This window comes from Astatotilapia calliptera, chromosome 3 (genome assembly GCF_964374335.1).
Source record: "Astatotilapia calliptera chromosome 3, fAstCal68.1, whole genome shotgun sequence".
Classification (NCBI taxonomy): domain Eukaryota; kingdom Metazoa; phylum Chordata; class Actinopteri; order Cichliformes; family Cichlidae; genus Astatotilapia; species Astatotilapia calliptera.
The window spans coordinates 12,849,799-12,871,556 of record NC_137424.1 but is presented as its reverse complement, the minus strand read 5'-3'; the positions used below and the strand labels follow the sequence as shown (position 1 = coordinate 12,871,556).

Sequence of the window (21,758 nt, the reverse complement as noted above, 5' to 3'; positions counted from 1 at the left end):
TCCTGTCTAAAAGGATTGCAGCGAGTCAATCCAGTCCAAGATCATAAAGAACTCTTTTTCTACAAACAAAAGAAACAACAAATAAATGAGCTCATATTGATGAGGGTGGAGAATCTGATGCTTTGTGCGTGAGGCTCCACTATCAGCAAGATCTAGTGTGAATGCGTGTGCATGATGTGTGTGACTGGACTGTGACTGGACTGACCATGTGGACTAAAGTGTTGACTGACTTGACACTGAGACAAAGACTGGACCAACGTTAGGATGAGTAGATGCTGACAAACAATTCATGACGCCGGTAAGAAAAGGGTGGATGCTTTGCTTTGCTTTTGGCCGGAGCAGGAGCACAAGAGAGAGAAGGAGACCGAAAGGTTCACATGAGGGTGTGGAGCTGCAGACTCCACCCTTGGGCGGCTAATTTTGGGTTGCTGATGTTTGCTTTAAGAAAATGTTGTTTTATTGACTGGGTTTAGATGATGGTGTCACATTATATTGTTGGGAAAATGCCAAATGCTAAAGGGGAGAAAATGTTTGATGTTACTGATGTTACCATTAACCAAAGCAGGCCACTGTAGAAGTCAATGACATTTTATAGAAGGAAAATAGAACCAAGGCCAAATGTAGGAGTTATATAGGGGATTGGTGGACTTGTCACATTCCAAATCCAGTTATGGAATAACAAACACTGGTCCAAGGGAAAGGGCAGGTGATACGAGGTGGTGCTGGAGGAAAACGAGCAAAGTAAAGACAGCAAACCTATTTTGGTTCGATTTGATAAAGTCAAATTAAAAGAAGTACCATGACACTCAGAGGATCAACGTGAAACTAAAACATACGCACATTTTGTATGAAGCACATGACTGATAACTGTTGTGTTTTAAGTTTAGTTTCTTATAGCACAGCGTGGATCACAGTGAGGGAAGGACAGGGGCGGGGGGGGGGGGGGGGGGGACTGAGTTTTAAATGTGAAGTTGATGCTAATATACAGGTTTTGTTTCTAGGTCGTTCTGGGGATGCAGGCTCTGGGTTGAGCCAGGAGCTGAAAAGATCGAACATGATTAAACTGATTTTATTATTTAAACACAGGTTTGCAGGCCCGGAGCAAATATACTCGAGAGGAGAATCGCTGAGGTTTCCTGAGAAATTATATGATGAACCTTTTTGTTTTAGTTTTCTAGTTGTGCTTTTGTTTGACACCTGAAGATGTGTCAAAAGGGGGAGTTTTAGGTCTGATTTGAAACAATGGATTATATGATCAGTGTGTGACTTTGTGTGTGTTTGATCATTTAGCTACGGTAAAACTTAGGCATAAGTAATTGCTTTTATGCTTAAGCTTAACTGATTGAAAATGTTTGTTTTCTTTATGATTTCTTTTGCTAGAATAAGCGCTTATAATCATTTTTCATACACACATTGCAATTGCACTGATACGAGTTTCCACTCAGTCTTGTGAAGGTCATAAGCTTCGCTCAGCGTGACTGTCTGGATTGAAATATGGTAGGAAAAGGACTCAGAGTGCTTAGGGGTGAATGCAAACACGCTTACACACAGAAATAATAATTAGGCTAATCCTTTTGATTAGAGAGTCCCGAATGTGATACTTTGAACCAACTTTGAATAATCAAGAGAAGAACTGATGAACATATTAGATTATTGAGGCGCAGCAGAGAGAGGTGTTTTCCTTTCTTGTTATAATGTGAGCACAAAGTAATGAAGGGTAATGGGAGGATTAGCTTTAGTAATAGTTTGTGTGATTTTTATGTCAATCGCCCAAACAGTGTTCAGACCGGATATGCTCCACCCGTTAAAGGGGGCGAAGGGACAAATGAAGTGAACTGTAAGTGTGTGCTTAGAAACCAGGAGGAAATGTTTAAAAGAGGAAACGTTTCACTGTATAGAGATCGTTTCCATAGGCTGACAAAAGTAATGTTGGACCTTTTTACCAGGACAAAGTTAATTATATCTGTTTTTAGTTCACAGTAGTTATTGAGGGAGTCAGTTCATTAGGTTAACTTATAAAATGAGTTCAAAAGGGGGAGACTGTTACGAAATAAATATATATTCTTAGTGCTTATTTTCTGATTGGATTGTTTTTTGTGCTTTGTAATAAAGTCTGTGAGAGAGGTCAGAGGGTGACAGGTTACCTAGCAACAGAGGCTTTAGTAAGGGGAGGTTAAGAAACAGGAAGTTTAGTGCAGAGCTGCAGAGGCATATTAATAAAATACAGGAAACCAGACAGAAAAAGCAGAACTAAGTAACACACACACACATTAGTCAGAGCAGAAGGAGTTGTTTTGATGGAAACTGTGTGTGTCTGTGTGCAACCTATAGCAGAACTATGTATACCCATTCTGGCTTCTAATGCTTTCAGACCTGAGCGTGTGTTAGTGGGTACAGGTCTCCGTACAATGTACAATAAAGATCATTTTTTGAACTTGACCACTCTGAGTCGGAAGTCTTTCTCTGTCGCCAAAAGATTCAAAAGAACGGAATTTAATAGTCACATGGCATCGATTTGTCACATGGCATCGATTTGTCACATAGCATCGATTTGTCACATGGCATCGATTTTTCACATGGCATCGATTTGTCACATAGCATTGATTTGTCACATAGCATCAATTTGTCACATGGCATCGGTTTGTCACATGGCATCGGTTTGTCACATGGCATCGATTTGTCACATGGCATCGGTTTGTCACATGGCATCAGTTTGTCACATGGCATCGGTTTGTCACATGGCATCGGTCTGTTAGGTTTTGGGATGAGAACGTGTTGGATGGTTGCCTGTCTTGGTCTGGTGGAGGTCTCTTCCCATTAGAAGACTGATGACTTTTTCATTAACACTGAAGTGTTTCTTTCTTCTCTCCCCTCAGATGACTTCACACTATAACCAAGGACACCTCATAGGGGATCATCTGATTGTGGCTTCTCTAATAATCTTTCTAATAGTAATATTGTTCACTGTTATGTTACAGAGTGAAGTGAGATTAGTGCTGTAAAACTTCCATAACACTGAACAGATGCCACCACAGATATGTTGAAATCTCAGTCAAAACTAGCAAAAACAAATGAAATCCATGAATCAGAAATGCTGATTGTTGAACAGATAATTCAGTCTGTACATGAGGAGGATCCACTTTAGACTAAACTACATACAGGAACACAGGAACCAGGGCACAGTGTAAATCCAGGACCTCTGTGTGCAACAGCTGACCTGTATGAACACAAAACACTGATTGAAGTCCACGTTGATGCTTTCTGTCTGTTTAACTTTTACATTTGAAGCAACACATTTTACTTCAAACACACAGATCAGGTAGAAAACTGTGGATTAGAAAACAAATTCATCAAGAAGGTCCTGAAGCAAGAAGTTCATCATTGCATAGAGTAAGAAAAAGGACATGAATCATCCCACAGTCTGTGCAGTCGTTATGTTATCATCAGCTAAATCATGTCTGCATACAGTGTGTGAGTGTGTGTGTGAGTGTGTGTGTGTGTGTGTGTGTGTCTATGTGTGTGTGTGTGTGTGTGTGAGTGTGTGTGTCTATGTGTGTGTGTGTGTGTCTATGTGTGTGTGTGTGTGTGTGTGTGTGTGTGTGTGTGTGTGTGTGTGTGTGTGAGTGTGTGTGTGTGTGTGTGTGTGTGTGTGAGTGTGTGTGTGTGTGAGTGTGTGTGTGTGTGTGTGTGTTGCTTTTTTAAATCTTCTACTTAGAGCTCAAACTTGGATAGTGATAAAAACATTGCACTGCTTCATTTAATATTTAATTGAACACATCTGTGGTTGAATTTGAATCTTAAATGTTTTGATTTCAAAGATGTGGTTCTGATACGAAGGAACAGGAAGTAAATTGTTGCCATGGATACAGTGAGACAGACGCCTTATTTTTTATTTCTTTGACTTTTTATTTTATTGATTCATTTCTTTATTTTTACATTTTAAAAAGTGTATTTGTCTGAATGAACTAATCCCCATTTCCCATGCTTTGTATCACTGGTCATACTGGGAACAGCCATAGAAAATGTTTGTAAAGAAGAAATCTTAAACATGAGCAGATTCTCAGGCGGTTTCTGTTTCCTAACCATTGTTTCAGTGCACACGTCCCATCACTACATGTGTGTTAAAGATTTCTTTGGGATCAAAATCATCCACTGACAGTTATCATCACAAACAGGATGCAAAAATCAAAAGTTCAGACTTCAGAGTTACTAAAACAGAGATCTGAGGAAAACTGGTTCTTCACACGACGTTTCATGTGTGAACAGTAGAGGTGGTTTCATTTTCACATGTAGGTGTTGCAGTGAGGATTGCAGGGAGACATTTGCTGAATAGCTGCAGCTCTGCTCCTGTAGACTGCCTCTGAATGTGTGTGTGGTAATAAAGTCACTTTAATTAAATGTCACCTGTAAGGGAAAACTTTGTGTTAACTGAAGAAAGTTCACTTCTCTTTCATTGCAGCTCCACTCTTATTTTTGATGCACTCATTTGTTTAATAAATGATTTCAATGATTTTGCCACAGCTCTGCATTGTCAGGTCGGAGCATGTGTGCTTTTGATGAAATGCTGATATGATGACGCTTGATTGGAGAAAGATTTCCACAGGTGGTGTTGTTGGTCTCCTTCTTCCAGTTTTCTTGTTGCTGCCTCTCTCCTCGCCTCACTTGCTGCAGCTGTATCATGTATGTTGTTATGTTACATACAAAGAGGAATTTGTGACATTAAAGAGTAAAGATTCTTATTCTTAAATGAAGATGAATAAAAGTTTTGTGAAATAACTACTGAGTTCTGGTGCCGTCTCTGGATGCCTCGACGAATAAAAGGACCGGGGTAAAACTGATTTCGTAACAATTTATACCTATATTTCTGTATTTCTCTATTTATCTGAATATTTATTTATCATAACTGTTTCTACACTCACTTTATTGTCAAAGGAGCTTGCAAAGAAAAGCGTCTGGACTTCTTTAAGTTGCTTGAAGACGTTTCACCTCTCATCCGAGAAGCTTCTTCAGTTCTAAGGTCAAATGGTGGAGAGTCCCAGATATAAACCTAGTGGGAGTGACCCCCACAGAGGGACAAAAGGACCCCCTGATGATCCTCTAATCACCTGAGCCAAGGTGTGAAATTGGGTGCGGGCCCCGATCAGCCAGAGTTTCAGGTGGGTTCATTGTGAAACCTGGCCTCCTGAAACCCTATTTCCTATTTAAATGGTTTTAATTTGAATAAAGCGATGTTGATTCATTCAATCCTGAATCGATTTTTAATATAAATGTATTTTGCCAGAATCTCAGGTTAAAGCTCCCAAAAGTATTTCAACAACAAGCAAACAGATAAAACAGTAAATGAGAGCAGCTAAACACACAAAGATGGAAACACAGAGCGTGGATCGTTCACTCGACGTCACGTACACGGACACGCCGTCGGGGCTGAAAGTGGACAGCTCACAGATCCTGAAGCTGCAGGTTTCATCTGTCTCCAACCAAAACTGAGTGAAGCAGCAGCAGAAGAAGATCCAAACTACGCTTTACGTTTGATGAACATCGTCATGAATTCTCTCTGACTTTGACCTTTACTTCCTGCACAGCTCTCTCTCTCAGTGTACTTCAAGAACAGTTTCCCTTCAAAAATCTGTTTCCTGCATCATTCACTGCTTATTACGCACCAGTCTGCTGTTGTGTTCACTGCTGTCGGCCTCCGAAAACAAAGCCTCATTTCTGCTGTTCAATACTGAAGAAATGTAAACCTTTTAAAATGATGACAGATTACAAACTCTCAGCTGTGTCTGTAATCAAACCTCTGTAACTTTGCTTCCCTTCAGCAGCATCAGCTCATGTTCACATGTTGATTCATGGTTTGCTTCAGTTTTTGATGGACTGCAGAATATTTTGAAGGTTATCTGCTATAAAAAGCCAGAACAGGAAAATCTGCTTCATGTGTTTCTGTTTGATCCTCAGTGACTTTGACACAAAGGCCTCTGCTGTGATGATCACACCTGTGATCAAGTCTCACAGTGTCAGCTTTGTTTTTATACATATGGATATGTGCTGATAAATGATCAGAATTATACTATTTCCCACTGTCTGCTGTGTGCCGTGACCTTTGACCTGCTAAAGACAGTCAGCTGTGGATTATTCATTGTTGTGTCTGATACTTAGAACTGTGAGGAAGAACACTACACAGTTCATCAGGGTCCCCTCTCTCTGAATCAGGAAAGGTGGGCAGGCCGCGTGTGGGCCGCGGGCCATACGTTGAGTCTCACTGTTTGAAATGTGAACATTGTTCTGCTGCAGTCAATGGACTAAACCAGAGAAGAAGAAAACAGACTTTACCATGAAGATCCTCAGTGTGGATCAGTATAATATCAGCCTGATGTCTGCAGTTTAGTGTCAGCACAACTTTCACATCATATTCATCTCAGCACAACTAAAACATACTGACAGACCTCAGAGTTTCAAGTCCACATCCTGGACTCTCCAGGAAACCACACAGATGCTTCACTCCTGAATCCTGCAGGTTGTAGTTGCAGCTCAGGTCCAGCTGTCTCAGATGGGAGGGGTTGGACTTCAGTGCTGCTGCCAGATAATCACAGCTGATCTCTGACAAACCACAGCTCTCCAATCTGTATAAAGAATGAAAGATGTAAGTTTATTAGAAAAAGTGTGAGCTTGAAATCATTCAGTGTTTCATCATCTGTTCAGAGATGAAGAAGGTTCAGAATGTAGAAGTTTAGAAAATGGAAACTCCAACAGCTGAAGCCAACAGGAAGCAGCTTCAAACAAAAACAACAAGAGAAAAAACTCTGAATGTTTCACATTAAAGTCGTACATTTATCATAAAAACAGGACAAAGACTTGAAAAAGTCGTGTTTTTCAGTAAAATAATTAAAATAGAAAACAAACCAATAATTGATTAAATATGTAATTAACTAATTAGAATTGTACATAAATAAATAATGAATTATTTTAAATGAAATTAACTGATAATTAATTATCAATATATTTTTATAATTAATTACTAAAATAAATAATTCATTAGTGATTTATTTATTTAATACAACCATAAAATTATTGCTAGTTCAATCAAAATAAATTTAAGACATCAATATTAAAGGTTAAATTATGATAATGAATACATGCAACTATAACTGATGACGTAAGAATTTGGATTTTTTAAGCTAAAGCAAAGGTGCTGACTCACTTGGCATGTTACTCTCAAATCCTCCCTAATAACAAGAACATAATTACACTTTAGCCACAAGAGGGCAGCAGCATTAATACAAGTCACGTGTATATAAAGGTACAGTGATTATATTACAGTGATTTTGACAAAAACAAAACAGAAGTTGATGGCAGTGTGTTTTTCCATAACATACCAACCAAATTAAATAATAAAAACTTTATAACTTACAGAACTTTTTTAGAGGCTTTGACCACTGGCAGCAGCCTCAGAAGAGCCTCCTCTGAAGCAAAGTATTTCTGCAGGTCAAACACATCCAGATCTTTTTCTGATGACAGTAAGATGAAGACCAGAGCTGACCACTGAGCAGGAGACAGCTTATCTGTGGAGAGACGTCCTGAACTCAGGGACTGTTGGATCTCCTCCACTAGAGAACGATCATTCAGTTCATTCAGACAGTGAAACAGATTGATGCTTTTCTCTGCAGATAGATTCTCACTGAGCTTCTCCTTGATGTACTGAACTGCTTCTTGATTGGTCTGTGAGCTACTTCCTGTTTGTGTCATCAGGCCTTGCAAACAAGTTTGATTAGTCTTCAGACCCAAGAGAAAACGAAGGAACAAGTCCAGGTGTCCATTGGGGCTCTGTAAGGCCTTGTCCACAGCACACTGGTAGAAGTATTTCTTTGAAGATTTTCTTGTTTGAAACACCTTCCAAGTTGTTTGTTGTTCTTCCAGCAGATTGAGTCCAGAGTTGATGAAGGTCAGGTGGACATGAAGAGCAGCCAGAAACTCCTGAACACTGAGATGAACAAAGCAGAACACCTTGTTCTGGTACAGTTGTTTCTCCTCTTTAAAGATCTGTGTGAACACTCCTGAGTACACTGAGGCTGCTCTGATATCGATGCCACACTCTATCAGGTCTGGTTCATAGAAGATCAGGTTTCCTTTCTGCAGCTGATCAAAAGCCAGTTTTCCCAGAGACTCAATCATCTTCCTGCTCTCTGGACTCCAGTGTGGATCTGTCTCAGCTCCTCCATCATATTTGATCCTCTTGACTTTGGCCTGAACCACCAGGAAGTGGATGTACATCTCAGTCAGGGTCTTGGGCAGCTGTCCTCCCTCTCTGGTTTCCAGCACATCCTCCAGAACTGTAGCAGTGATCCAGCAGAAGACTGGGATGTGACACATGATGTGGAGGCTTCGAGCTTTCTTGATGTGGGAGATGATCCTGCTGGCCTGCTCCTCATCTCTGAATCTCTTCCTGAAGTACTCCTCCTTCTGTGGGTCAGTGAACCCTCTCACCTCTGTCACCATGTCGACACACTGAGGAGGGATCTGATTGGCTGCTGCAGGTCATGTTGTTATCCAGAGGCGAGCAGATGGGAGCAGGTTCCCTCTGATGAGGTTTGTCAGCAGCTCATCCAATGAGGTGGACTTTCTGGTTTCTGTCAGGATTTTAGTTTTGTTGAAGTCCAAATTAAGTCGACACTCATCCAGACCATCAAGTATGAACACAACCTGGAAGTCTTCAAGCCTGCAGATTCCTGATTCGTTAGTTTGATTAAAGAAGTGATGAACAAGTTCCACCAAGCTGAACTTTTCCTCTTTCAGCACATTCAGCTCTCTGAAAGTGAATGGAAATATGAACTGGATGTCCTGGTTGGCTTTGTCTTCAGCCCAGTCCAGGCTGTATTTCTGTGTTAAGACTGTTTTCCCAATGCCAGCCACTCCCTTTGTCAGCACTGTTCTGATTGGTTCGTCTCTTCCAGGTGAGGCTTTAAAGATGTCTTCTTGTCTGATTGTTGTTTCTGGTCTGTCTGGTTTCCTGGATGCTGTTTCAATCTGTCTGACCTCATGTTCATCATTGACCTCTGCAGTCCCTCCCTCTGTGATGTAGAGCTCTGTGTAGATCTGATTCAGGAGGGTTGGGCTTCCTGCTTTAGAGATCCCCTCAAACACACACTGGAACTTCTTCTTCAGTTGGGCTTTAAGTTCACGTTTATGGAGTGGAGCAAATATTTCTGAAGGTAAGACATTGGGAAACAAATATTATATAATAAATATCACAGCCTTTCAGTACCCTGAAAGGATGAATGTCTATTGGTCCATTTCTTGAGCTATTAGGAAAGATCAATATTCAGTCTTTAGAGAAATTCTCTTACTGCTGTGCAGATGGTCAGCCATCTCATGCTGCTTAAGTCTCCTCAAGAAGTGGAGTGTGATCTTCAGAAATGCTTCTCTGCAGCTCTTTCTTTCATCTTCATCCTCACCTTCAAACATCTCCTCATCCTCCATCTGGCTCTTTAAAGTTTCTGGGTGATCTGGACTCAGAAGCTTCTGGATCTTCTTCAGCTCGTTCTTCACAAACATGGTGATGTTGTCCTCCAGCCGCTGGAAAAGAAGACTATATGAATTACCCAGTGGTAAATGGACTGGTTCTTATATAGCTCTCTTTGATACTCTGTGCACACAAAGCATTTTATACAACATGCCTCATTCAACCAAGCACATTGTTCTATGCTTAAATACTTCCTTTCACACTCTGATGGATGCATCAGAGGGCAGCTTGGGTTTAGTACGTTACCCAGTACATTTGCCAGCCAGGGTTTGATTCACAAACCTTCTGACTAGTAGCTGACCTGCTCACCTCCTGAGCTACAGTCACCCCAATCTGACTGAAATCATGGAGCCCAAACTCTGATTTATGTTGGACACACTGACAATCCTCTGGTCCACAAAGTGCAGCATAGAGGTGACTGAAAAGAACAAATGTAAACGTAGTACTACAAACCATAACCACAGAGTCCAGGTGTGTTTGATGCTGCTGTGCAGACTGACCAGTGGAAACCTCTGCTCTCTGCTGGTCCACTCTGTGGAGGAGTAATGAATAATTAGCTCATGTTATGTCTGTCCACACACAGACACAAGCTAAAGGTCCATGAAGTGATGTTTGGATGGGTTCAGTCAATCAGATGACTGTCATGGTGAAGCTTTGCTAGTCCTGGTGATCCCACTGAGAATTAACAACTCAGTTTCCAGATGTCTGTAGTTTTCTGCTCAGTTTCTTTAGTCCCAACAGCTCTTACCATCTCCTGCATAAAGCTTTCCCTCCATGCTCAGATGCCCTGGAACAAGGTGCTCTCTTTATATCAGTGACTGGTTTAAAGGGACAACTTGCAGTGCTCGCCAAACTTTGTGTCAGCAAAAGTAGTTCTAATGTTTCTTACATTTATTACATTTTTACACACAAATCAATGAACGCAAAAACATAAACTTTTCAGATATTTTGTTTTACAATGTTACAAAACTCAGTTCACAACTACACAGTCTGATTTACAAGTACAAAATATTTATGACCACAGTTTGAGCCGATGTATGTCCCGAGTCTGTGGACTCAGTACTTTTGTTTTGATTGTTATTGTCTTTTGTTACAATTTCATTCTGATTAAGATTTTCTAGTTCTGAGGTTTTGGTTTCTGTGTTCCCTCTGTACTGTGTTAGTATTGTGTCTCTGTGTTCACTTCCTGTTTTATTTTGACAGTGCCATGTCCTATGTTAGTGTGTCTACTTTTGCTTCCCCTTGTCTGGTTACGTCCAATGAATCCTGCTGTGTCTCCCTTTTCTCATTCCCTGATGGCTCTTTTGTGTATATGAGCCCTTTGTTTTCTCCTGCTTGTTGCTGGTTCGTCTGTGTTGTCTCCCTGTGTCTCCGTTTAAGGTTTCAGGTTAGTTTTTTAGTTTTTTCAGTAGAGGTTATCTTAGCTTCTGCACAGCCCATCTCCACTGCACTTCACCTTTTCAATAAAGCTCACTCACTTCACAGCAGTGTCAGCATCTTGGGTCCTTGATTAAATTCAACATGGCTCTCCCTGCTAGCCGTGACATGAGATGTGAAAACAATATCCAAAAAACATGAGGGACAAACAGGGAATAGTTTTAAGGTGCAGGGCCAACAAACTGAGTCTAGCCATAAACTCAGAGTTGATTGAATTAGCATTTTGAATTGGCTGATCTGAGTTACTTCAATAAAGTCTATGTTCACTTTGAGTTAAGATTATACGTGATTAATGTAAAAGAAAAAAGCCATCATCAGCAACTGATTCTGATTTAGCAGGTTTTCAAATCTAAACGGTACCCATCCCTAGCTGGCTGTAGTTAAACCTTTACTTAAAAAGCATCCCTAGACCCAGCTGTCTTAGCTAATTATAGGCCAATCTCCAACCTGACAATCCTTGAAAGAGTAGTTGGGGGGAGACAATCAGAGGGGCAGTGTGATGATCTTAGGTTACAAACTACTGCAGTCAAGTCATTAAGGGAGACGGGATCAAACTGCTCTAAGACAGCTGAGCACACAGGAGAAAGACTCGGATCTGAGGCAGCAGTCGGCGAGACAAGAGCCCTAATAGATAGAAGCTTGTTGTTAAAAATGCTAAAAAATCATCACAAATACTTGGTGAAGAAATGACTCCGACATTATCACGTGAACGAAGAAAGCGATTGAGGACATTAAAAAGTACCTGAGGCCTGTGACTGTTTACTGACACTAAGTTTAAGACAAACTGTGTCTGCAGGTTTTACAGCTTCTTGGTGAGCAGAAAGACAGAAAGTCCTTAAAATCTGTAGAGAAACATACATTCTGTCCTTTTTCCATCTCCTTTCAGCGCGTCTACAGTCACGTCTAAGGGAGCGCGTATGTTCATTCAACCACAGCTCTGATAAATGCTGAGCGCGCAGAGTCCTGAACGGAGTCCAAAATATCAGTGCAGGTAGAAAGAAGAAAGTCCGAAAGGTCGTCAGCACTTTAACAGCTGGAGTTCATTATTCCAGAGTCCATAAAGACAACAGAAAAAGCGGCGCTGTTAGAGCATTAAGCGCTCGCTTTTTACGCGCTGAGGCACACGGCTTATCTACCGAGCGGCGCATAGTTAGAGTGAACAACCAGTGTTGGTCAAGTTACTTGAAAAAAGTAATCAATAACTAATTACTGATTACTTCCCCCAAAAAGTAATCCTGTTACTTTACTGATTACTTATTTTCAAAAGTAATTAATTACATAGTTACTTAGTTACTTAGTGACATTTTAAAAACACGATTTACAACCTGAAGAGGTGATAAAGCGATAGATCTTTCAGCCCAATTCTACTTTTTCTGCATAATCCATCATACAAAATGTAATCAAATGGGAAAAGTCTCTTTTTTTAACTTGTTTTATTAGTTTTAATCTTTTAACTTTATGCATCAAGCAAAATTTAATTATATGCAACATTCTCTGACTTGAATAAATTAGTTTAACATTTAAACCTATTTTCTACACATTCCAGCACATAAAATAAAATATTTGTTGTGTTTACACTCAGTCTTTCAAATAGATGCAAGTAAAACACAGCAGAAAATAAGTAAAGTCAAAGACTCAGCGGTCCTGTTGCTCTATTTTCACCTGTAAAGCAGGAGTGGGGTAGGCGGAGGTTTACCCTGGTGCAGCTGTGCAGCGGTCAGTGGAAGAATCCGTGAGTTTCTCTGTGAGTTTCCCATTACGTCATAGCGCACTCGGTGCTTGCTCGGGGTTTTTTTCGCTGTAAAAAGAAGTTTTCTTCCCACGCACAACGGACACTAATGGTTTTGTCACTTTTTATGGAATCAAACTCAAAGTAAGGTCAGTACTTCCACGCTTTAAACGCTGCACGCTCATACTCTCTCCTGCACTCGATATATGATCCACTGTTAATCTGCACACAGCTGTTGTCACTAACGGCGCACTCGCTTACGTCACTGTCGTGAGACATTCTCGCAAAAAATCATGGTTTTAGTAACGCAGTAATGCAGCGTTCCTACGGGAAAGTAACGGTAATCTAATTACCGTTTTTGCAATAGTAATCCCTTACTTTACTCGTTACTTGAAAAAAGTAATGAGATTACAGTAACGCATTACTTGTAACGCGTTACTGTCCATCTCTGTGAACAACACAGGAAGATGATTGGAGATGCCCAACTCAGATATTTCTGTAATGCATACATCCAGCCCGTGGGAAAGCTCCAAGTCTAGTGTGTGACCTTTTTCATGAGTGGGACCAGTAACCCACTGGGTCAAATTAAAAGAGTCAATAATATTTAAAAAGTCCTTGACCAGAAGTTTAGAGTCACAGCAGACATGGATGTTAAAATCACCAAGGCAGCATCATCAGAAGACATAGCACACCCAGCTCTATCTGTCCATGAAGCCAGATAACACACACCTATGAGTTAAACTGCAGGAATGTCTTAAAGACATAAACACCTGGATGGCCGCTAACTTTCTGCTTCTTAATTCGGATCAAACTGAGGTTATTGTACTCAGCCCTGAAAATCTTAGAAATATGGTATCTAAGCAGATTCTTACTCTGGATGGCATTACCTTGGCCTCCAGTAACGCTGTGAGGAACCTTGGAGTCATTTTTGACCAGGACATGTCCTCCAATGCACATATTAAACAAATATGTAAGACTGCGTTCTTCCATTTGTGCAACATCTCTAAAGTTAGAAATATCCTGTCTCAGAGTGACGCTGAAAAACTAGTTCATGCATTTATTACTTCCAGGCTGGACGACTGTAATTGATGTCCAAAAAACTCACTGAAAAGCCTTCAGCTGATCCAAAATGCTGCAGCAAGAGTCCTGACAGGGACTAGAAAGAGAGAGCAGATTTCTCCTTTATTCCCTTCATTGGCTTCCTGTTAAATCCAGAATTCAAAATCCTGCTCCTCACATTTAAGGTCTTAAATAATCAGGCCCCATCTTATCTTAATGACCTTGTAGTACCATATCACCCTATTAGAGCAGTTCGCTCTCGCTCTGCAGGCCTACTTGTTGTTCCTCGAGTATTTAAAAGTAGAATGGGAGGCAGAGCCTTCAGTTTTCAGGCCCCTCTTCTGTGGAACCAGCTTCCAGTTTGGATTCAGGAGACAGACACTATCTCTACTTTTAATTAATAATTAATTAATTTATCTATCTCTATCTATCTCTAAATTTAATTAATAATAATTAACACTATCTCTACTTTTATGTCCTTGACAGAGACAGATGATGATCATTCTCCTGCACTGTGGTCTCAGGTTTGGTCGAGCTAGCACAAAGAATGGCTATGTTGAACTTCCTCCTGGGATCTACACTAAGAAGTGAGTCCAACATTAGCAGGGTCTTTTTCCTTTATCTGGATTCACTTTAGCATTCACAGTCACGTGAAGCTTGTTATTAACTTGATAAGTCAACCCAGGGTTTCAGCTGAGCGCTCACATGAAACACATGGTGTTGGCAGCATCTGATCAATCATATTCATGGAGACGTGTATCAGCAACAGAGCAGCTGAGTTTGCAGAAGGAAGTCAAACTAAACCACTGGAACAATATGAGGAGATTACACACATAATAAAATACTAGCAGTAACACAGCTGCTGCAGACAAATCAGTCGTGTGATCGTGTGTGAGAGGAGAAGGACTGTAAAGGAGTTTGGTGTTAAAAGCTCTGTATGAATGTGGGAGACTTTGAAGGGCTTTAAAAAGGCCAATATACAATAAAAGGCAGCAAAACTGCTGAGTGTGAAAGTCACCAGACTTATCAGACCTCTGTGATTAAGACCTGTAAGAACACCTATTTGTACTTGTTGGCATTATATCAAACACACACGTATATTAAGCTTTGTGGACAGTCATAGCCTGCTGCTAGCATGAATGCTAAACGTACTGCTGTGGATGATCAGCAGAACAAGATGTTGTCAGTTTGACTGTTTGCTGTATTTAAAGTGTTTTTCTCAGTTCATCTGTATTCAAAGTGCATTCGAGGCTTTAGCTGACAGCTCTTTGTGCTAACAAACTAAACTCTCTTAGTTTAAGCCAGCAGACTTTACCAAACACAAAGCCTGCTGCTGCCTCCATGGGTTAGCTTGTGTGACTGGTGTTTGCACCAATGAAATCTAAATCACACTAATGTGTCCTCCAAGGTGTTTGGTGGGAGCACTGAGTGAAACATAAGAGCTCTGGTAAAATAACAAACAGGGCTGTGAGAGCAACTGAAGTGACAAAAATACTGTTTAAAGATAAAAAAACACTTTGATGTTCTCTCGTCACCTAACAAAGTCCAAACCCTGTGAACTATTTTAGCTTTAATAACTGTGGATTCAGGTATCCTGAACCCATCTTTGGACATTTGTAATTAAATATTTTAAAACTCCATCAGAGACTCCTGATGTGGCTGTTTGGAGAAGGAAAAGAGGGACAAAGTGGAGCGTCGAGCTGAGGCGTCATTCACTGCAAACCTACAGTTATGTTTCCTTATTTCTGCTGTTTGCATGTTCACAGCTGAAATAAAGCTGCCTCTTTGACTTCATCCTGTTGTGTTTGGGTCCAATCCTGCCTGCCACACAGCGCTACAGGACAAAGTCTAAGATTTTTATCTTTTTAATGAATCTTTGGTCATATTTATCCAGGAAACACAAACATGTAAAGGAGTCATCACAGTTCTCTGACCTCGTTGGTCCAGGTTCACCACTGAAGTGTAGAGGGTGATCTTTGGACCAGTCACTCCTCACATACGGACAGCTGGATCCTGCAGACTGTGACCTCTGACCTCTGCAGACACAAACATGTTTTATTCAATGATCAATTCTCTGATAAAGTGATTGAAGCAGCTGTGATCACACAGACTGCAGATAATGCAGCTGTTTCCTGTCAGTAACAGTCCTCTTAGATTAGAGTTCAGCTTTTTACAGGAAAACAAATGTCCCTGAATGCAACAGTGAGACACAGTCTGCCTGTGTGGCTGTGATAGCTGCCGTTAGGAGCTCATGTGTTTGCAGTTAGACCAGGAGATGTTACCATCATGGACACGTTAACAAATCCTGCAGCATCACGTGGCACAAACACTTTGTGTTCCTGAGAGAGTGATATTATACCCCTTTCGTCAAACTGACAGGTCATTAATTATTCATGAGCTCCGGAAGTCCGGAAGTAATTACTTCCGGAGCTCCGGAAGTAATTAAATTATTCATGAGCTCCGGAAGTAGGAAGTAATTAAGTAATAAAAATATGATATTCATAAAATTATGATATTCATAAAAATATGATATTCATAAAAATATGATATTAATAAAATTATGATATTCATAAAAATATAATATTCATAAAATATAATTGATTATTTAGAAAGTTTCTTGTATATCAAAATAGCATTATTTTATTTCTTTAAGCAATTAAATTTTTTTTTAATTTTTTATATGCTCAAAAAACGCCATCTGGTGGCGGGTCAGTGTGTGTGTGTGTGCGCGCCCGCGCGCGCCCGAGGCTGTGTGTCTCCGGACCGTGCTCTCTCGGGCTCCGTGCTCATGTGTTTAAAAATGTATTAAACCATATTAAAATTGTTTAGTTAAACTTGTGCTTTTGTAACGTTCAGTATGGCCACAAACACATGCTGCATGCATTGGGGGAAAACTTTATTTCGATTTATATGCATTTGTAGATTTAGAATAAAACTCATACTCAGAAAAAACTCGCGATCCCCTAACCCTCCTTAGAAACATAAGCAGGTAAAACTCCTTAAAAAACCCTCCGCGTTTTCTCCAAAATCCCTACAATAACTTGTTAGGGTACCCCCTCTATTCCCAAAACCTTATATTCGATAACAGGGGAAATCCTGAAAAAATCCTTAGTCTTTTTTCTCAAATTCAGCGCCCCGCGGCTCCCTTCATGCTCAGCCAAACAAAGCCAAAACTCCTTTTAAAAAAAAATTCTCCGCGATTTCTCCAAATCCCTAGAATAACTTGTTAGCTACCCCTCTATTCCCAAAAACCTTATATTCGATAACAGGGAAAATCCTTAGTCTTTTTTCTTCAAAAACTTTCCTCTTACTAGCAAGCTCTAAAATTCAACCCACACTCTAAGTTCTACCTCGTTCTTAATCTCCGATCCACAACTTCTTGCAGAGCACAATTTTTTCCTGCTTGTTCGCTCCCCGCTCTGCTCCTGAATGCGCTGCTTACCTCGTTCGAAATTTGCACCGGAGACCAACTCCGCCTCACTTCGCCCCGCTACCAATCACATAACTATTGCACCGCTCCCTTCGCACCCCGGTTAGCCAATCCGCTCCAGGTCCGATTTTTACGATCTCCCGCTGAGGTTAAGACTACCCTCGAGGTCCCAGAAGACCCCTGCCTTCAGCCATATCAACAACTGGAACCGCTCAGACTGCTTGCGAGTTCGCATAGGGAGCGGCCGATTTCAACAGCAACTTGCGTCTCTTTCCTTATCCGCATATCATTCGGTAAGTGTTAATCTTCCTCTCTAACTACATTTTTGCATTTTCCTTTTTACCATTCTGTCAATCCTTTCATTTAAAAAAATAAATAAATATCACAATGGTTTGTAACACATACAATACACCATCCGTCCATCCATTCGCCTCCACTTATCCTTTTTTCAGGCTCGCGCGGTGCGCTGGAGCCTATCCCACGTACAATACACTTTAAAATATATATAAGCTCCACTTTTAACTCCCGTAAAAGTTTATACATTACATGTCTACATCACCTATCATGGCCTCATCAGGTATCTCATGTCATCTTGTTATTGTTATGTTATGCTCCTTTGATATTTTGCTAGTTTGCGTGGTTTAAAAGTCTTGTTGTTTTTCTTTATATTTTTAGACCCAGATATGTTAACCTGATCCCTGCGAAACACCAGCTCTGCGTGGATTTTGACCGCGAGTGACCGGATGTTGTTTCCGGCCTGAGGTTGCCTGAAATGCCGTGAGGCTCGTTTGAAAGATTGCGCCCGAGACCAACTCCGCCTCCAAGGCATGCCTACCTTTAGCTGCCACCAGTGAGATATCAGAGCCGGGCTCCACTTATCCAATCAGGAGCACGAGCAAGACAGCTTTTGCAGACTCTCCAGAAATATACAAGTCCTTACCAGTTGCTCTGCAACCCAGTGTTTCTGGTCCCCTCACTAACATCGCTTTTTGAGATATTTTTTATGAACCACCAAAAAAGCAATTTTACCCCACAGTACAGAAGACTGGGTCTGAGGGCAGCAGCGGGGACAAATGATTGTAATGAAGCGACGGACATTTCATGGCTGGTCTTGCATAATCGTGAGTTATTATGTCATATGGTGATAAGTACATAGTTTTGCAAGAGGCATACAAGCACTGTGGAAAAAGTAATCATAAAACTGTTTTTGTGAACACCCTACGTCATGCTTTAAAAAATGTGATACATGTAATGTGATCATCAAAGAACATGATTTTAAAAAAAAAACTTTTATTCTTATGCTTTTAAAGTATGTCAGATTATCTTAAAACACTTATTTGTATGTTATAATGTTTTTCTTACACCATGTGTAATTTTTTATAGACACCTTATTCATTGTATCAATGTGTAATTATGTATCTTTGATAAATAAATAAAATATTTAATCTTGTATTTGTGTACTTTCTGGTGATTCAATAAAAAATTAGTCACATATCGCTCTGATAAACACAGATGGCTGAAAGAAATGTTTGATGGAACAAAGGAAACAAGTGTCTTGCTGCTAAACTTTTAAGTCACCATGGTTTAAATGAGAAAGTCTGTATGTAAAACATGAAAAACTCCATATCAGTGATATCTACAAAGGTGTACTCATTTCTTTGTTATGGTACTTTACTGTTCCAATGAAACAAAAAGAAAATCTCATTTTTAAAGTACATTTTTCGGCCATCCTGACCTATTTTCAGGGGCAAGAATGTTGATGTTAGACTGTGTTTTAAATCAGGTTGTGATCTTAAACTAACTATCACAGCACTGATTTCAGTTGTAATCTCAATTAGAATCCCAATTGGGCTTTTCTCCAGTCAGTGTTATGGTGAAATTTAACTTGTTCTTTTGTGTAATTGCACATGGCCCAGCAAAGGACCCCTTAGTAAACTGTACAGCATAAGTTTTCAATTCACTTTTGTCAGAAAACTTCACAGTATGAGAAGTTACAGCACAGTTTCTCCAAACGTGTGGTTCTTTTTCAGCCAGCGTGCTTTTAGAGCATCTGCATTAGCTCATGTAGTAAAAGTACAATCAGTAAGTGTACTTTAACATTTGAGATTCCGAGTCACTCTTGCTTAGATCATGTGAACTATATCATGAACCTTTTTTTGTATAATGCATCAAACGTGTTCAAATCAGTTTATTTTCAATTTATTTTAACTAATCTAGAGACAAGGAACTCCTTTTTAGCTTCTGTTATGCTTTTACCTCTCACACCTTAATCTAGATGTTAGTGTTCTCAGAGTTAACATGTCTCATGTTGCCATGTTGTATTTCTAATACCCAGCCTCAGTGTTCGCCCTGTTCACCCTCAAATCCAAACACCAATGATCTAGATATTCACAAAATTCATAAGGAGATTCTTAAGGTCTTAAGTTTTGTTGTTTTTATGTTTTACAAAAAAAAACTTCACATTTTTTATATTTTTAAACAAAAGTGACATGCAAGGATATTTTTCTTTAGTGATGTTGCTTCAGCAATCTCAAATACTAATTATTCTGGGAATTTTTATGGTCAAATTATGTGATTTTCCAAATGTGTGTGTGTGTGTGTGTGTGGAGTAAAATGACCTTGTTCTTATGATGTTGTCACCGTGAATCATTCAGGATTAACAACACAAATTGTATCGATAGCAGAAACAGTCTTATAACTTATAAATCTCAGACGTTACCGCTAGTTTTACAAACGCAGTCTTCTTCAGCTCTGTTTATGTAGCTTTTATGAAACTGATTTTCCATAGTACAAGTAGAATTTCATTTTTCTTTGCTCTCCAGTATAAATGCAATAATTTGCAGGCTTTTTACTGAAACTCTCACAATGCAACACTCAATGCTCAGAGCTTCATATATCAACAGCTCTGAAAATATCTTTTTTTTTTTAAGTAATGTAGGACAGGATCTCTCACTCTCTGTGTCTCAAAAAAACCCAACCAAGCTGGCAATCACCACTAAACAAATGAAAGTAGTTTATGGCTTTTTTTTATCAGCTGCATTTCTTTCATTTATGTATTGATCCCATTGTTTATTGGTAATGCTTTTAGGTCACTGTTTTAGCATGTCTGCCTCACACTCCATTTAAACAGTTTAACAGATAGTGGGGTCTGGTAAGGAAGTTGGGGGGGAAGCAGACAACTCCACAGGAAGAGTCTTTTTGTCTTTTCTCCACTGTAAAAGATAGCAAGGCAGTGTGAAACTTTCTTTGCGGGAAAGACAAAACTGAGAGCCATGCTAGGCTCAGTGAGAGACTCTGCTCACCCTCTGCCCCAGCGATGGCAGTCCCTCACCAAGCTCGATTTCTGTTCTTTGTCTTGATTAAAGAATGTTAGCTGCCGCTCATCGCTTGTCTGCAGGCTTTATTAAACGGAAAACTTCCACAACAACCTCTAAACAGTGGTTTATGGCTTTTTGTCACCTGCAACACCATGTAACACTTGGATGTTAGATTCTTTTACCAGTCAGTGTTGTTAGCCCCAACCCCCAGGCTCCAGGTGTCTGAGCTCTAACCCTGGCTGCCAAATGTCCCCCTGAGGCCTTTGTGCCTTTTACCACCAGACTAAGTTTGTAGTCCTATCTACTAATATTATTTTATGTTTTATTATAGCACAAGTTTCAGTTAGGTTACTACTTTGACTTCCTCAATTTGAGCACATTTCTGACCTGATACTTTATCAAGCTTTTACTCGAGTGTTTTTGACACTAGCAGCTGTACTTCTACTTAAGTGAAAATTGCCTGCAATTTTGCCACCTCAGTTGCCACTTTTCTGGAGTTTGTACACTTTTTATATTGAAACGTTCAACGTTTTACGTGTTATCCTTGATCACAGTTCTAAACAAGTTAACTTTCTTCACTTCAAAGTAACCCAAAAAAGAAACTATATGTCCAGTTCTCTTTACTCCAAACCTGGTTTAAGGCTATGCTGTTGTTGTGATATGGCCATACAAATAATATTAAGTTTAATTAATCTTAAAAAAAATGGCTGCTTCATGGCTACCTGTTCAGAGAATTTGCAGACTTTTATGGAAACTGTCACAATGTAACACTCTCACTGTCAAAACAGGGTTGATCCATGTTTCTATGAACACTGATTAATATATCAACAGCTCTGAAAATCCTCTTTTTTTTAAGTAAAGCAGAACAGGATCTCTGTATCTCTAAAAATCCCAACAAAACTGGCAATCACCTCTAAACAAATGGAAGTAGTTTATGGATCTTTATCACCTGCAACACCATGTAACACCTAGATGTTAGACTCTTTTACCATCACATTTGCAAGGGTTTATGTGTTATCCTTGATCACAGTTCTAAATAAGTTAACTTTCTTGACATAAAAGTAGCCCAAAGAAGACAAATATATGTCCAGTTCTTTTTTACTCCAAACCTATTGATCGGAAAACATTATGTGATGCTGGAAGTTTTCATCCTATCCATCTGCAAAACAAGTTTACCTGTAAGCCAACACATTAGACGTAAGCAAATTTGTGAAATTCCTGAACAATGTGCTTTGTGGAGTAGCAGTAGTACTAGAACTAGAACTAGTAGTC

General features: G+C 39.8%; 1 protein-coding gene, 2 long non-coding RNA genes and 1 pseudogene across 4 annotated transcripts in view; 2 read left to right on the top strand and 2 right to left on the bottom strand.

Annotated features, from left to right (window-relative positions):
• Window positions 1-21,758, bottom strand: part of LOC145425144 (NACHT, LRR and PYD domains-containing protein 12-like) — a 596,587-nt gene that overhangs the window by 35,579 nt on the left and 539,250 nt on the right. Inside the window, exon 15 of the mRNA XM_080298036.1 lies at window positions 6,441-6,617. Coding sequence (XP_080154162.1) covers window positions 6,441-6,617 — 177 coding nt within the window. The remainder of the gene's footprint in view (window positions 1-6,440; window positions 6,618-21,758) is intronic.
• On the bottom strand, window positions 7,074-9,471 carry LOC145426148 (protein NLRC3-like; annotated as a pseudogene). The gene is made up of 2 exons (XR_013906888.1): window positions 9,339-9,471; window positions 7,074-9,197 (listed from the first exon to the last, which is right to left on the bottom strand). The product of XR_013906888.1 is annotated as a protein NLRC3-like (transcript).
• LOC145425215 (uncharacterized) overlaps window positions 7,245-21,758 on the top strand; it is a 58,957-nt gene continuing 44,443 nt past the window's right edge. The window contains exon 1 of the long non-coding RNA XR_013905883.1: window positions 7,245-7,294. This is a non-coding gene — a long non-coding RNA (uncharacterized LOC145425215). The remainder of the gene's footprint in view (window positions 7,295-21,758) is intronic.
• Window positions 17,274-18,621, top strand: LOC145425187 (uncharacterized). The gene is made up of 2 exons (XR_013905848.1): window positions 17,274-17,462; window positions 17,845-18,621. It is a non-coding gene; the product is annotated as an uncharacterized LOC145425187 (long non-coding RNA).